The sequence below is a fragment of the Megalops cyprinoides genome, chromosome 16 (assembly GCF_013368585.1).
Source record: "Megalops cyprinoides isolate fMegCyp1 chromosome 16, fMegCyp1.pri, whole genome shotgun sequence".
Classification (NCBI taxonomy): domain Eukaryota; kingdom Metazoa; phylum Chordata; class Actinopteri; order Elopiformes; family Megalopidae; genus Megalops; species Megalops cyprinoides.
The window spans coordinates 31,242,097-31,256,551 of NC_050598.1; the positions used below are offsets into that span (position 1 = coordinate 31,242,097).

A 14,455-nucleotide genomic window follows, 5' to 3' on the forward strand; every position below is an offset into this window, starting at 1 on the left:
TAAGCGGGACTGGGGCTTTCCCAGAGCGCCGTGCCGGTTGCGTCATAGCGCAGAGCGCTCTGCAACATGGTAATGAGCCAGTGTGGTAATCAGTGCGAGAAAACTCCCCCACACACGCATGTATCATGAAAATAATGTGGGTAACACGCGGCCCCAGCTGCCCTTTAAAATTCCAGTATTTTCTAAACACAGATACACAAATAGATAAACAGGCAAGACAATATGTAAGGGAAATATTCCCTAAATATTTGTATCATAAAGAAGGCTAACTCAAAAAATGAATGAATAAATGAATACGTTTCATGTCTGAGTCCATATCTTCTTCACGTTTCACACCAATGAATTGTTTCGAGTCACTTAAGTTCGTTCACACAGGTCATTCATAAACAGACTTCAGTTTAGACAGTGTGGAGCCCATTGCATGCACTGTAGTGGCTATGCAATGCAGGTCCACAAATTACCACGAGGGGGCGCACCGGAATTACATTTACATGTGGGCACTTCGCAGGCGCTGTTTCTCAGAGCTGCAAAAGGATATAAAACAACAGTACAGACAGAAAAGGACAGACCGACGCAGAACACGTGTCAGTGCGCCACACAACAAATTCTCATTGCAATAGGACAGGCTAGCTGTGTCAAAGTTTTATGTAAAACGTCTGACATAAACTTGTCTCGTTTCCACGATTTTTTTCGATGTCAAGTAACAGTTACTTGTCGGTAATCATCATTCTGGCGACTGTGACAGTAAGTATAACCATTCATAGCACAATTGTATGTTTTTGCATATGGTCTTTTTCTGGAATGTTCTCGCTGATCTTCTTACTGTAGCAGAAGTCCCCCTCGTGTTCTAAGACGAAGGTCAAATTCAACCCCCCCCGAAGAAAAAAAACCCTCACACACACACAGAGAAGGAAGAATGAGGCAAAATAAAGGGGCGATAAGCTGCTTATCTCTGGTTTCACAGAGAGGTTAGGTCCATCGGCCAGAGAGATCTTGCCTGGGGAAAGGCATGTTCAAACAGCACCTCACATTCTTCTCTGGTGCAGCGTTCAGCCTGAATAAATCCTGTCGCCCTGCTGTTGGTGTATCTCTGTGGCTTTATCTACAGTCACATCCCATACCTGGCTGGAATACATGTCTTCTCCTTCCATTGTAAGCTCTGGGCACAAAAATAGAAAACTTACATCTACATCAGTTTCTGCCTGGTATCAGAAAAGGAGGAATGTAACGTAAGACTCTACACTCAGCTCACCAGCCTCAAAATACCCCTGTGTCTTACTGGCCTCAGCAGAGATACCAATCTACAGACTCCTTCTGATCACATGATTAGTGGGCTTAGCAGATGTTAACCTGAGGTCACTTACAAGTTCAGATCTTACACATTCTGGGACTGTAATTTGGAAGAAAATAGACATTGTGCTGTGCTGACAGATAGAACAGAAGTGTCTTTCCTTTCAATATAATAACCACCACTTTACATTAACCCACTACCCTCAGGTCCAGCGCTCTAACCACTACTCCACACTAACCCACTACCCTCAGGTCCAGAGTCCAGCACTCCAACCACTACTCCACACTAACCCACTACCCTCAGGTCCAGCACTCCAACCACTACTCCACACTAACCCACTACCCTCAGGTCCAGCACTCCAACCACTACTCCACACTAACCCACTACCCTCAGGTCCAGAGTCCAGCACTCCAACCACTACTCCACACTAACCCACTACCCTCAGGTCCAGCACTCCAACCACTACTCCACACTAACCCACTACCCTCAGGTCCAGCACTCCAACCACTACTCCACACTAACCCACTACCCTCAGGTCCAGCACTCCAATCACTACTCCACACTAACCCACTACCCTCAAGTTGTTTGAAAAGTCAGTTAAAACAAATTCTGAATTGCAGTATCTGACTTTCACTTCATGAAAAATTCAACCATTACAGAAGACTGCAGTATCTTTTTTTCCACTGCATTGTTCGTATGAAACTTATAAGTATGAAAAAGAGTCATAAAATATGTAACTTTGTTTCTGAAAGTCAAATCCAATCAGAGGCAACAGACAGATTTAAATGCACACCTTCCCAGGCTGCTGCAACACATTCCCACCATGACAACACTCCTCACCCACGAGCTCACAGACATTATGTGTTACACTGATATCTGCACCAGTACACACGGCGCAGACATTATGGGTTACACTGATATCTGCACCAGTACACACGGCACAGACATTATGGGTTACACTGATATCTGCACCAGTACACACGGCACAGACATTATGGGTTACACTGATATCTGCACCAGTACACAGACATTATTGGTGGAGATCAGTGCCTTGTCAGTCTTGTATAAGGACTTGCTGATGTGTTGGTGCTTGGTGTGGACTCTGAGGTGTAAACCTAATATGTCAAAGGCCTGGGTCTTTCAGCAAAGCAGGCTTAATATCTTTTTCTTGAAGCTCCGTGCAGTGATGTGATGTAGCAAGGGAAATAACCAAAGGCAAAATGAGAGGGATGTGTCAGTTCAAATCTCTCCAGGATTGTATTCAACACCACCAGCTTCCATTTCCTATTTAATTAGTAATCAAAAGCCACTTCTCACACATCGATAGGAAGTATAGAAGACAATTCTATCACAGCTGCTTGTTAAGAGGGGAAATCTGTGAGGCATGTAATCTTTGTGCGTAATCACAGGGGGCAGGTAAAGAGAAATGCATTGTTTTGCGTTTCTCTCAGATATTTTGAAGTAAATAGGAGTGCTATCTCGTGTCTCACATTTCAGGACTCAAGGTATGCATATAAAAAAGATAACAAAAGCTCCCAACCTGTTGAGACATATCTTTAGGGATCAGGACACAACAGAGGCCAGCACCCACACTGGGGGTGGCTGACATGGGGCGGGGGGGCGTTGGGGGGGGGGTTTGGAGGAAGGGTAGCGGGGGCGGTATCAGTATCTTAGTTTATAAGGTCCCACTTTCTCTGAGGCGCTTAGACGCATCGAAGAGGGGACTCACAGAATCCTTCCAGCACCCCCACCATGTCCAAGCTTTGTTGCGGGAGCCTTCTGTTGATTCTTCTGGCAGTGATCTGGTGTGACTATGCCGGTAAGTTCCTCAGTCACGGGCCTCCGAGCCAGAACATTACATTGCATTATCGTCATTTAGCAGACGCTCTTATCCAAAGCGACTTACATAGGTTACAATTTCCACATGTTATCCATTTATACAGCTGGATATTGACTGAGGCAACTCTGGGTTAAGCACCTTGCCCAAGGATACAACAGCAGTGCCCTAGTCGGGAATTGAACCAGCAACCTTTCAGTTACAAGCCCTACTTCTTACCACGATGCTACACTACCATCCATCAGAAACGTGCCTCTGAGACCAATACTACAGCTGAGCTTGAAATAGCTATTCAATTTCCTCAAGTCCGAGTCCAGTTTTTCCGATGAATGAACTGGTCTTTTCTGGACACTGGAGGGTGTTTTCAAGCCTTTGTTTTATCAGCGCGTGCTGTTCCGATCCGTCCGTTCTGCAGATGGTGCTGTGCATGGGGTGCATCCTGGTACTGTAACTCAGCCTCTTCTCTTTCTTTGCACAGTGGAGTCGCGCCGATGGATCAGTCCCAATCGTCTGCTCAAGGATGAGTGCAGATGCAAAGGTGAGTCTGCCTGCTCAGGCGTGGGTCTGTCCAGTGTGTGTGTGTGTGTGTGTGTGTGTGTGTCCGTGTGTCTCTGTGTATGTGTGTGTGTATCTGTGTGTCTGTGTGTGTGTCTCTGTGTGTATATGTGTGTGTGTGTGTGTGTGTGTGTGTGTCTGTGTGTCTCTGTGTATGTGTGTGTGTGTCTGTGTGTCTGTGTGTGTGTCTCTGTGTGTATATGTGTGTGTGTGTGTGTGTGTGTGTGTCTGTGTGTCTGTGTGTGTGTCTCTGTGTGTATATGTGTGTGTGTGTGTGTGTCTGTGTGTCTGTGTGTGTGTCTCTGTGTGTATATGTGTGTGTGTGTGTGTGTGTCTGTGCAAGAAGTGCAAGAAGAATGCAGACATGACATCCACGTTTCAGCCGTGAGCAGCTCTCGGCACTGTAGTTGAGACTGTAGAGCCCCAGGCCTCTTTGTTAGATACAACGCCACATTTATCCTTTTTGAATGGAAAGTCAGTTGCCATCCAGGGGCTCTTTAAACCACCCAGCACCAGCCCCTCTGAGCCTGCAACAGGCCCTCTGAATTCCCTCTTTAGAGCATGCTGAATAATGGAGCATGAAGAACTGTGAGGGCCAAAGGAGACGAGACAAAGGAGAGAATACTCCCGCCCTGTTCGTGTTACCTTTTGTCTCCTTGTTTGTTGTGTGGAGATTTTGTTGTGGAGATTTTGCTTTCCCAACGAGATGCACAATCTGTTCTGAATGAGCAATGAGCATCAGTTCTGACTTGTTCTCTCTCCTTCCCGCTCTCTTTGTGGTTACAGTTTTGCCAAACAAGAAAGTGAGCTGCCGAAAAGACTTCAGCCCGAAAACCATGCAGGAGCGTTTTGACATGCTGAAGTGCCTTTGCAAGAAACATTACAATGGTGAGTTAGAGCGCCTGCCACTGGCCACAGTGACCAGAAATTGCTTTCATAAAGTAAGTTTTGTTAAATTTAATATGCCTTGCCATATAAGGTTGATAAGGGAAATGGTGGAGAGTTAATTCACCTTATCCACTACCTATGTATAGCGTGTACCTTAGTGAAGCCTCACCAGAAATCAGTCGATCAGGTTCTGACTTGTAGGCAAGACAAACTGAGTTTTGAATCTCACCTCGTCCCGCCACTAACTCTATCTGTCCATCTGTCTGTTTGCCCAGAGCTGGATATGAAGATGGATGCCGAATTCCAGAAGGCATGTAGGAAGATATTCAGGGACGTACCCATCCCACAGCCTCTGTCCTGAGGGGCTGGTGTGAGGGGCTCCAGTACAACGGCTTCATCACGTTAAACTCTGCACTCACGACCTTTCTTTATCTTCACTGTGTTTTCCGTTGCTTATGGGCACTTGTTTTGTACACAGCCGCTGCTTGACTCTCACCACGTACTTTCGGTGCTGCTGGAACATGACGATGTTGTTCCAAAGGGTATGGTGACACTGTGACAATGTCGTGTTAGCTGAAGGACCGTCACACCAGGACCCGCTGTAACCCGCGTGGTGAAAGACACACCACTAGTAACTTCTTTGTTGTGTGCCATGGCAGCACCATGCCCAGACAATGGGTAAAGAAAGTGAATGTCGGCCATGTTTTATCACCAGCGATGATCAGCACTGTCTTGAGATTACACAGATTGTGCGGCAGTGTGCAGTGATTGGCCAGTGATGAAACAGGATGTGTAGCCGTGCAGAACGATTGGCTGGAGATTAAACAGATGGCTCAGCAGTGTGGAATGATTGGCTGGTGAATAAACAGATTGCTCAGCGGTGTGGAATGATTGGCTGGTGAATAAAGAAAGTGGAGTAGTAGTGCAATGTGATAACCCTGAGATGAATATACTGCTTTGAGGTTCATATCTCGGGTTGGAATACGTGCTGCTACAAGACCCTTCTACAATCACTGTATTGTCTTTACAACTGTCTTGAGAGCTTTCAGAATTCACCGCTTGCATGTAAACTGAATTATCCTGTAACAAATAGTGTATATGTGTTATTCTAAATAATTTACAATAAAGACATAATCTTGGAAAGTTTGTTTCTCAGTTTGTTGATTTATTGACATCCATCTGTGTATTGTGCAATGTTAATCTCACAGATACAGTAATAACACAGGCTGACATAGACTGATTTTGTAATATTAAGATGACTCATACAGACATGCTATCTGATATGTTATGAGTAACATGAGTTGATATGATCCTCTTGTGTATTCAGATAACAGCACAGTATAGCAGAGGTTCCATACCATTTCAGTCCTTTAACAACAAACCCCCCCCCCCCCCAAACCACAGTCAAACCCTTAGCAGCCCCACAGCCCCCATCCTCCACCTGCAGGCTTGAGTTTCACTTGGGTCAGAGTGTTTACTCTTAACACAAGGAGGAAATCTTTGCTCTGCAGTCTCCCCAGGAGCTCTCCATGATTGGCCCGTCAGTCACCACCTTTCACAGCATCCTGACTGGCCGTCCTTGGGCCCAGAGCCATGACAACCACAGAGTCGGCAGAAAACGGAGGTAGCAGGGCAGAGAAAAAGACCTGACCTCTGCTGGCGTAACCAAGCCTTTCTCAGATGAAGTCACCTGAAAAGTGTCACTCAAAAAAGATGAAGCCATCCAAAAAGATTTTCTCTGTACGCAAAATTCTACAAACCTTGAGCTCTTTATTTCCTGTACATGTTCTTCTTTCTTGCAAACTCAGGTATGATTAAAAAAAAACTTTAAAATGTAAAACTCTGAGGACTCTTGTGTAAATGTTGATATTTTGCTGGAGAAGCCCCCGGGGGACCAAATGGCTGAGTCAGCACCACAGGCCAGTCCCTTTCATGGGAGCCGAAGCCTGGCCTGTTCAACTTCAGGGAAATGGGCTGTTTACTCTAAACAGTGCTTTCTCAGCACGACGGGGAGAGGAACACGATTGGGCAGTTATTTTACAGGACAGGTGACATGGTAGCGCTGCTACTGGGCTGGTTCGATTCGGAGTCCTCAGATATCAGGCCTGCCTCTCTCTCAGCCTCACCTAACCTACTCCAGATAGCAGGAGATAACTTATCCACAGACGAGTCTCCCCCAGGTGAGAGCTGAGTCTATCACTATCTGACATGGATGCTTACATAGCTGTGGTAAAAGGAGACATCAGATCTGCTGCTTCTGCTGTTGTCTTTTCTGCTTTTCTTTTGCTTTAGTCCCATCTGGCAAATGTCTGTCTTCTTAAAATTTGGGAAGATATTCAACAAAGGAGGTATTGAAACACACCTTGTCTCATAGCCACTAGCAGTACCATCTTCTTTATGTATTTGTGTTATTTGTGTAATATCTAGGCGCAATGAACATGTATTCAGTAGTATTATTTTGAGGTTATACAGCAGTATGGTCTCTCTTGAGCCAGGAAGCAGAGTAAGCACCAGTATGGTCTCCCTGGTCTCCCCAGGCTCAGAGTAAGCACCGATGTGGTCTCCCTCTGGTTTCAGGTCAGAATGCAGGCTCAGAGTAAGCACTGGTGTGGTCTCCCTCTGGTTTCAGGTCAGAATGCAGGGTGGGCTGGTTCTCCAGCAGCCCCCGGGGGTCCAATCCCAGCGGGCCGGAGGAGTGCAGGCGGGGCAGTGGAGCACGGGTCTATGTGACTGCTATGAGGACATGAATGACTGTGAGTCTGAGCTCCTGACCCACGTCTGCCCGTTTCTGCATGTGTGATTCTGTCTCTCTGGGTCTGTCCACTTCTGTCTGTCTCTCACAGTGTGCTTCTGTCCTTCTGTGTCTCAAATCTGGGTCAGCACATACCCCAGTGTCAGTGTGTGTTTACTGTTTTCAGATGTCAGCTCACCTGCCCCTGTCTGCCTCTCTGTCTTTGTGTGTGTGTGTGTGTCCTTGCCCCTCTGCCAGTCTGGCTGTTCCTCTCTGGTTCCTTCACTCTCTGTGTATGTCTCTCCGTCTCCAGGCTGCTGTGCCCTCTGGTGCCTCCCAGTATTCGCCTGTAAGACCAGCAGCGCGGCCGGGGCTTGCGCGTGTCTGCCTCTCCTGGACTGCGTGGGCTGCGTGCCCCCCGCCTCCCTCGCCGTGCGTGCCACCGTGCGGGAGCGATTCGGCATCCAGGTAGGGCTGCGGCGCATTGCGGAGCCACCGGGGCAAGACCGGGCACCTCCAGCATGTGCATTCTTACACAGAAAGAGATTGCAGTGAAGATTGTAAATGACAACAGCATTTGGGTTAGCGGTAACCTTAATTTGACCGCATTTCTAAACGGTTTTTTTCTCTATGAAGTGCCTGGGTTTTTCCAGCACCTCGCGTGTTTAGCGCAGCTGTTTAAACGGTACATACGACATTGTAGAGGCAATCCGTGTTTCGCAATAACCTGGTTTTCAACGACCCGTGTTTACGACATTTATACATCATCATTTCCCCGAACACATATCCAGTCCGGTCCAATCCAGACTTTAGATAAAAGAGGGGCTGTGGAATACGAAAATGAACCTACGAAGTAGAAAAAAAGATAAAAAAAAAAAAAAAAAAGTTAACTTTAGAGGTTCCATTAGGGGTCCTTATTTGAGTTGGTTGTATTGTTTGTCTTACTTTAGTTTTTATACATTAAACGCATTAGGGGGAGCTGAATTATTCATTTATTTTTCCCTTTGGCGATGTGCATGTCTTACTCACCCTGTAGGTAAATGAACGTGCGGTTTTGCGTCTGCCACGCAGTGTCAATATGCCTACTGAGTATAGGCCTACTGTTCGTCATGTATAAATATATTCTAATGTACAAATATTTATAGAGCACGAATCTCATTCATGGTGTACTTAACTCCATATTCAACGAAGAAATATTTCATTTCTACTTTTAGTCTGTGTTTAGACCCACCCTCAGTGAATACATAGGAAAAGATTCCATTCTCCACTATCCGATTTACGACTGCATTTTTATTAACACGTGTTGCCGTAAAAATTGGTACTACAAGTGCAGTTCTTGGTGTGTATATTGACGAGCAGCCACTAAGGGACACGATTACTTGTACTGGACGTTTGAGAGCCCGTTGTGAGCTGCACTTGAATAACCGACAGGCCCCAGGTTGTCCATGTAAGAAGACGCAGTGGGCAGATATTTTCTCTTCAGTCTGAGGATGTGTAGAGGATGGAGAGAGGCTCTTACATTTTCACTATGAAGGAGGTGTATTACAATGATAGTGCACAGGAACCTGTGCGTGCTTTTTTGAGATGGATATGCTACATCCATATGTTCCTCTGTGCTCCTCAAGCAAATAAGCGGATGAAAACTTCAGTCCAGAAATATTGGACCCTCTTTTTTTATTTTCTAGCTTTGATTAATAATCGCCATGGCGAATGCAAACCTGGATGCAAAGACGTGAAACAGGGCACAAGCCATGGCGGCAGTGTATGTATGTTTCATGTGTTTATCTTGTTTATATTTAAAATAAATAGGGAGTGCTTTATCTCAGGAGATCACCTGTTTCACTCTCAGGAGGGGGAATGGCATTGTTCCCTTCATAAAAATTTCTACACTGAATTATTACAGAAAATAACCAACTGTAAATGTAAGCAGAGTTAATCTTACTTATTAAAGGCGTCCATCAAGCGAATAAGCAAGTTATGTGTGAATGTATAGAAACACGAATGGGACATTATCTTGAGCTCGTGTGCGCGCGTATTCACGTGCATTCGCCCCCATCATTCCCTCGCCGATGTGCAGGTTGAGGTCCTTTGACGCAGTTTGGGAAACCGCTCAAGATCGTCTCAGTCACTGAGAGTGCTCGATGGAGACATAGGGGCGCAAACAGTCAACAAAGCGCGACAGAACCACCGATGCCACACTGAGCTGAAAGGCAGCTTTGCAAAACAAGGGAAAGCGGTTTAGATGGAAATGAAAGAACAGAGAGATATCCAAGAGATGGGCGCTGGAGCGAGGACTCTTGCCGTGTAGGGAAGAGTTGACGCATGGTATTTAGAAATATGCGCCAAAAGGAAGAGCAGGCAGCCAATAAGCACCACCTGCCAAGAAATGATTATTTAGGCTGTTTATTTATCTATTTATTTATGTAATGAGTGGGGGTGTTGGTGAGTAGCTACGTAATCCACGACAAAGTGCCAGGGTGTCAGGGAAATTAAAAATTGAAACTAATGACCTGGGGGGGAACAACTAAGATACAAGGAAAAGGACGGGTTTTCCGTTGTGCAGTGTTACATGACAGTCAACGTCCGCAACAACGCCATCCAGAAAGATTACCACGGTGATTACCATCTCAAGCCACGGTGCAGTAAGAGACTCAACCGTCCGTGTCCACAAACACAACAGAGCTGTAACCGTTCTCATTTTGAGAGTTCTTCACGTCCCGGCTCTTACTTCCACATTTAGAGGCAAACTGCGTATTGTACTCAGAGTTTCCTTTTTAAAACACATTAACTACCTCTTGACATCTTTGTTGTGGTTATGTAACGCGCTGGCAAAGTGGCAAAATGAACACGAATCTGTATGTTGCTGTTTCTGTGTTCAAAAGGCACGATATTGAGAATTTATTCAAGCCATTATTTTCAATGAAAGTGTGATATGTTAGTAGATTATTAGAATTAATTGTCGCGTATATTCATTCCCACGTTGCGTAGCTCTGAGAGAAAATTGTCCCTAAAATACTCACACTTTCACATCAGTCAGGTTTTTAGACAAATTTACCACATTTTTAAATAGTATATATATATTTGAAGGAATTGGAAACTATTGGTTTTAGAGAATTAGTGGTGTATAATAACACATAAGCAATGTAAAGCAGAAAAGGTTGGTCACCTCAGGAGTAGGCGAAATAAACCAGTAAAGGCGGCATGTAAATGCCACGTATTCAGTTCAGTGAAACAAAGTCGTATTCCTTAATTGTTCTTACATTCAGTAGCCTAATTGTCATCTGATTTCTTTTTCTTTCATGAACTGACGACACTGTGGAAGTTTGGTCAGCACCCAGAGAAATGGCAACTGCTGACAAAGACTTTCGCCCTCGGTGTGAGCGTCTTTTTCAGATCTATCGCAGAATTCACCCAAAGACATTCCGTATAGTTTGCATTTGTGCGATTCGGATTAAAGACTTTACAAAAACCGGGAATGGAACCGAGAATCCTGATATGCTGGAGAAATTTGTTGACCCGTCAGTCACTTAAGATAGGCTGTCAGATGTTTTGATCAGTTCTATGATTTTGATTTCATGTAAATTAGCAGTCTGGAAGAGACACTTTATAAAGTTGACTAGTGTATGGAATTGCCCTACCGTTAAAAACAAGCTTATTTAAAAATGTCTGTAATTTTGGCCGATCCCGTATTTGAAGGAGAATATTTGCGCAGACAAATGCTTCTGTCTAATGACACCCTTCCTTTCCCCTGCATTTTAAAGAGAAATCACCCTGGTCGCTTCGATTTTAGGCTTTGTTTGTTTGTTTGTGTGTGTGTGTGTGTGTGTGTGTGTGTGTTATGATTTAAAGTATAAAGTCGTTACTTCATTTGTGTGTGGTTTAATAATACATTGGAAGTTGTAAGAAATAAACTACATTCCCCAGCATGCGGTGTACCAGAAAGCTATTGTTGTCCTTGCTCGCTCAAAGAGATGCTTCTTTTTGTTATTTATATGTCCATATTTCAGTTTCTCCCCCGTTACCCGACAATCTTTGCTGTCGCGCAGATGAATTCCTTTACACAGTTCACTGATTATTCACTGATTATTCACTTGCCCGCTTGCTGAGATTTGCGCGTTTACAGCGACGCCTGGAGGATAATGAATGAAACACAGTTTGGAAGCCCAGCAAGTCACGTGGTGGAGCATAACTCCAGGCCCAGCTCATAAGATTTAGAATCTCCAATAGAAGAGAGCGTTGTCCAACGCACAGAAAGATTGTGGTTTAACCTGTAGTGATGGATTGTGGTTACACAAACCGGAACGATTTTGAAGTTCAAGAAGAGAGATCTTCAAATGTGCAATGATAATATAAATGAACAGAAGACTTAACTGTAGAAATACAATGTATTTAGCTGTATGTTAGAATGACATTGGGATAATATACCCCCGCACACACTCCTTGAAATTGAACTGCACGTAGTTAAGATGGGGGTCACAGCACATCACGCACGAGTACACGTTTTGTTTTTGTTTGTGTGGTTTGGTATCTGCTGCGGACAGAGGCTGCCGCTCCTCGGGTAAGCGGAAAATCTACAGCTGAGTCGCTGACCGGAAGAGGAGGGACTAATACGCGTGGCGGAATCTTTGAATCTGACGGTGCCGTTCGTGGCTATGGTGCTGGGTAGTGTTTGAACGGGGAGACAAGTTCACAGCATTTGGTTGTGGATGACAATGATTTCGGTTGTTTTGTCGTTGTTTGTTTTTGGCCGGAACGCCGGTAGATTATATTTATTTGTTCGTTGCCTACAACGACTGAAAGAACTGGGACTCGCACGACAATATTTTTGGAGTTACTTATTTATCGTGGGTTCTCTGAAGCCGAGCACTGAGCTGCCATCTTTGTACCGGCGTTTTCAAATAAAAATGAACTAAATTGAACAAACCACCGCTGTGGCTCCCGTGGCGGTCGGAGCTCAGAGGACAGAGCTGGCGATCCACAGAGTCGGGACTCGGTATGTTCACCTTTGCTGCCCTGGTCTAGTCTGCCTTGTGTCACTTTCTATGTAGTCTGCTTTCCCCCCGCACTCTCACACAACACACAGGTTACTCTTCCTTCTACAGCCATTTAAATCAGTTGATTTCCAGCCAGGGAAGGCCGGTCGTAACAGCGTTTTGCCCAGTGTCGGTGAAGGGGATGAAAACTAGACAATGATCAGCGTAATAATGTCGTGGCCAGCGCCAAACTGTACGGAGGTATTGCAGAACAGCGAAAGTCCCAATCTTCACCAGATACAATGGGCATCTCTGCCCATACGTTGACAGTTGTGTCGTAAAACCACAATGTCATAAAACAAATGGTTCATAACTTTTACTTGTGCTGGGAAAATACCAAAAATTAAAGGAGGTGATTCTTGTGTTATTTATTCTTGTGACTTCACTACACCGTTTTCCTCTGAGTGTTGACGGAATGCCAATATAGCTCCATCTAGTGGTAAATTCAGAGTATTGCTTAAAACATTTTCCAAAGTGTGGCTCAGTGCCATTTTATTGTTTAGCAACTTTATCTGTACATATTTGACGAAGTTTCTTTCTGAAATTCCGACTACAATTCATATAAAGCAGGAAGTCCAACTTTACAGTGGTGTCATATGATCATATGGCAGCATTCATTTTAAGTTTCAAGTTGTTAATTAAATAATCCTGAAGAGGGCCAAACGCTTAAACTTTGAGTGACACTGCAGTTTAAAACGGTGCTCCTAAAGTCACCAGATGGCTCGTTTGCTTTAGATTCCTCTGCCTCTAAACTGTAAGTGCGGTGCTGTTATGTCCTGCGCTGTGTGCTGCTGTATGGATCCGTTGTGCTGCGTTACGCTCTGTTTCTTCCTGAGACGCAGTGCTGACGGTGCTCTCCCGTGTTCACCTCCTTCAGGGGAACGTCTGGAGTGACTGCTTCTTCGGCTGCTGCTGCTACGCGCTGTCCTGGTGTCAGATCTCCCGGGAGATAAAGCGCCGTGCCGCCACCCTCGCCAGCCCACGCTCCGCCGGCTACTCTCCTCTGACACCCCTGCAGGGGGCCCACCTCTACTAAATACCAGGAGAGGAGCTGCAGGTTCCCATCCTGCCCCAGACCCCCCCCCCCCCCCCCCCTTAGAGCCCCCTCCCCCTCCCTATACTCCATCTCTGCCCGTCTGAGGTTCCTCTTTAAATATTTAAACGTTCTAGCCTGTGTCACCCTCCTGTGGTTCATTCTTAAATATTTTAATGTTCTAACAGCAGCTGTTGCTGAATCATTTCCTGGTGGTGACTTTTGCTTTTTCTGACTTTTCTAATAAAAACACAGGAATTATCCCCATTTTGGTATATGATTCTGTTCTACAAGTTAAACATTAATAATGAATATCAGTCAGTTACTGAAAACGGAAAAGGTTTGTCAGAATCAGAATCAGAGAAGACCCTCTTCTCTGGACTCAGAGGAGAGGAGGAGAAGGAAAAAGGATGTGATCGGAAGAGAGAGAGATGCAGGAACCAGGAAGGGCAGCTCTGTCTATATCTCAGGTCTGACGCATTCGGGGGAGAAACGGGTTTGACGGGTTTTCACTGACTGTCCAGGCTGGGGAATTTCAGAGATTCAGGGGGGTCACGGTTTGTCATCCACTCAGTATCACCAAAACTGTGAGTTCCTGTCCAGAGACATTTGTGCATTTGGCTGGCTGTCACCCTTATTGTAGAGAGCGCACTTTATTTCGGTTTCAGCCATTTATGCAGCTGTGTCGCTGCTGAAGCAGGTCCTTCCTAAGAGGCTCCCGAGTGGCGCAGTCGGCAAAGCAGAGTTCCATCTGAGCCGTGTCATCAGCTGTCAGAGAGCCAGAGGCCACGACGGCAGAGCGAACTTCTCTCCATGGGGGAGGGGGTTGGGTAGGACAGCCAGGGCTCACCTGGCTCATCCGGCTTCTCTCCATGGGGGAGGGGGTTGGGTAGGACAGCCAGGGCTCACCTGGCTCATCCGGCTTCTCTCCATGGGGGAGGGGGTTGGGTAGGACAGCCAGGGCTCACCTGGCTCATCCGGCTTCTGTCCATGGGGGGAGGGGGTTGGGTAGGACAGCCAGGGCTCACCTGGCTCACTGCTCTGTGTGTTGCCAGGTGCCTGCAAGTTGCTCCGATGATGTCACTGT

At 45.7% G+C, this 14,455-nt stretch overlaps 1 protein-coding gene across 2 annotated transcripts; it reads left to right on the plus strand.

Annotated features, from left to right (window-relative positions):
- The first annotated feature begins 6,587 nt into the window (after positions 1-6,587).
- Positions 6,588-13,416, plus strand: LOC118790647 (cornifelin homolog B-like). Of its 2 annotated transcripts, none has more exons than XM_036547631.1 (4): positions 6,588-6,751; positions 7,201-7,324; positions 7,616-7,770; positions 13,213-13,416. In XM_036547631.1, exons 2-4 carry the CDS (start codon positions 7,207-7,209, stop codon positions 13,369-13,371), a joined length of 432 nt encoding a protein of 143 aa, XP_036403524.1. In that variant the 5' UTR covers positions 6,588-6,751; positions 7,201-7,206; the 3' UTR covers positions 13,372-13,416. The 2 variants fall into 2 exon arrangements, with proteins under 2 accessions (XP_036403524.1, XP_036403525.1); XM_036547632.1 differs by lacking the exon at positions 6,588-6,751 and adding an exon at positions 6,785-6,919.
- The last annotated feature ends 1,039 nt before the right edge of the window (positions 13,417-14,455 follow it).

Excerpts from the sequence above, each read along its gene's own strand:
- LOC118790647 (XM_036547631.1), top strand. The coding sequence starts at position 7,207 with ATGCAGGGTGGGCTGGTTCTCCAGCAGCCCCCGGGGGTCCAATCCCAG. Across the intron at positions 7,325-7,615 it reads CTATGAGGACATGAATGACT|GCTGCTGTGCCCTCTGGTGC; the intron begins GTGAGTCTGAGC and ends CTCCGTCTCCAG. Across the intron at positions 7,771-13,212 it reads GGGAGCGATTCGGCATCCAG|GGGAACGTCTGGAGTGACTG; the intron begins GTAGGGCTGCGG and ends CACCTCCTTCAG.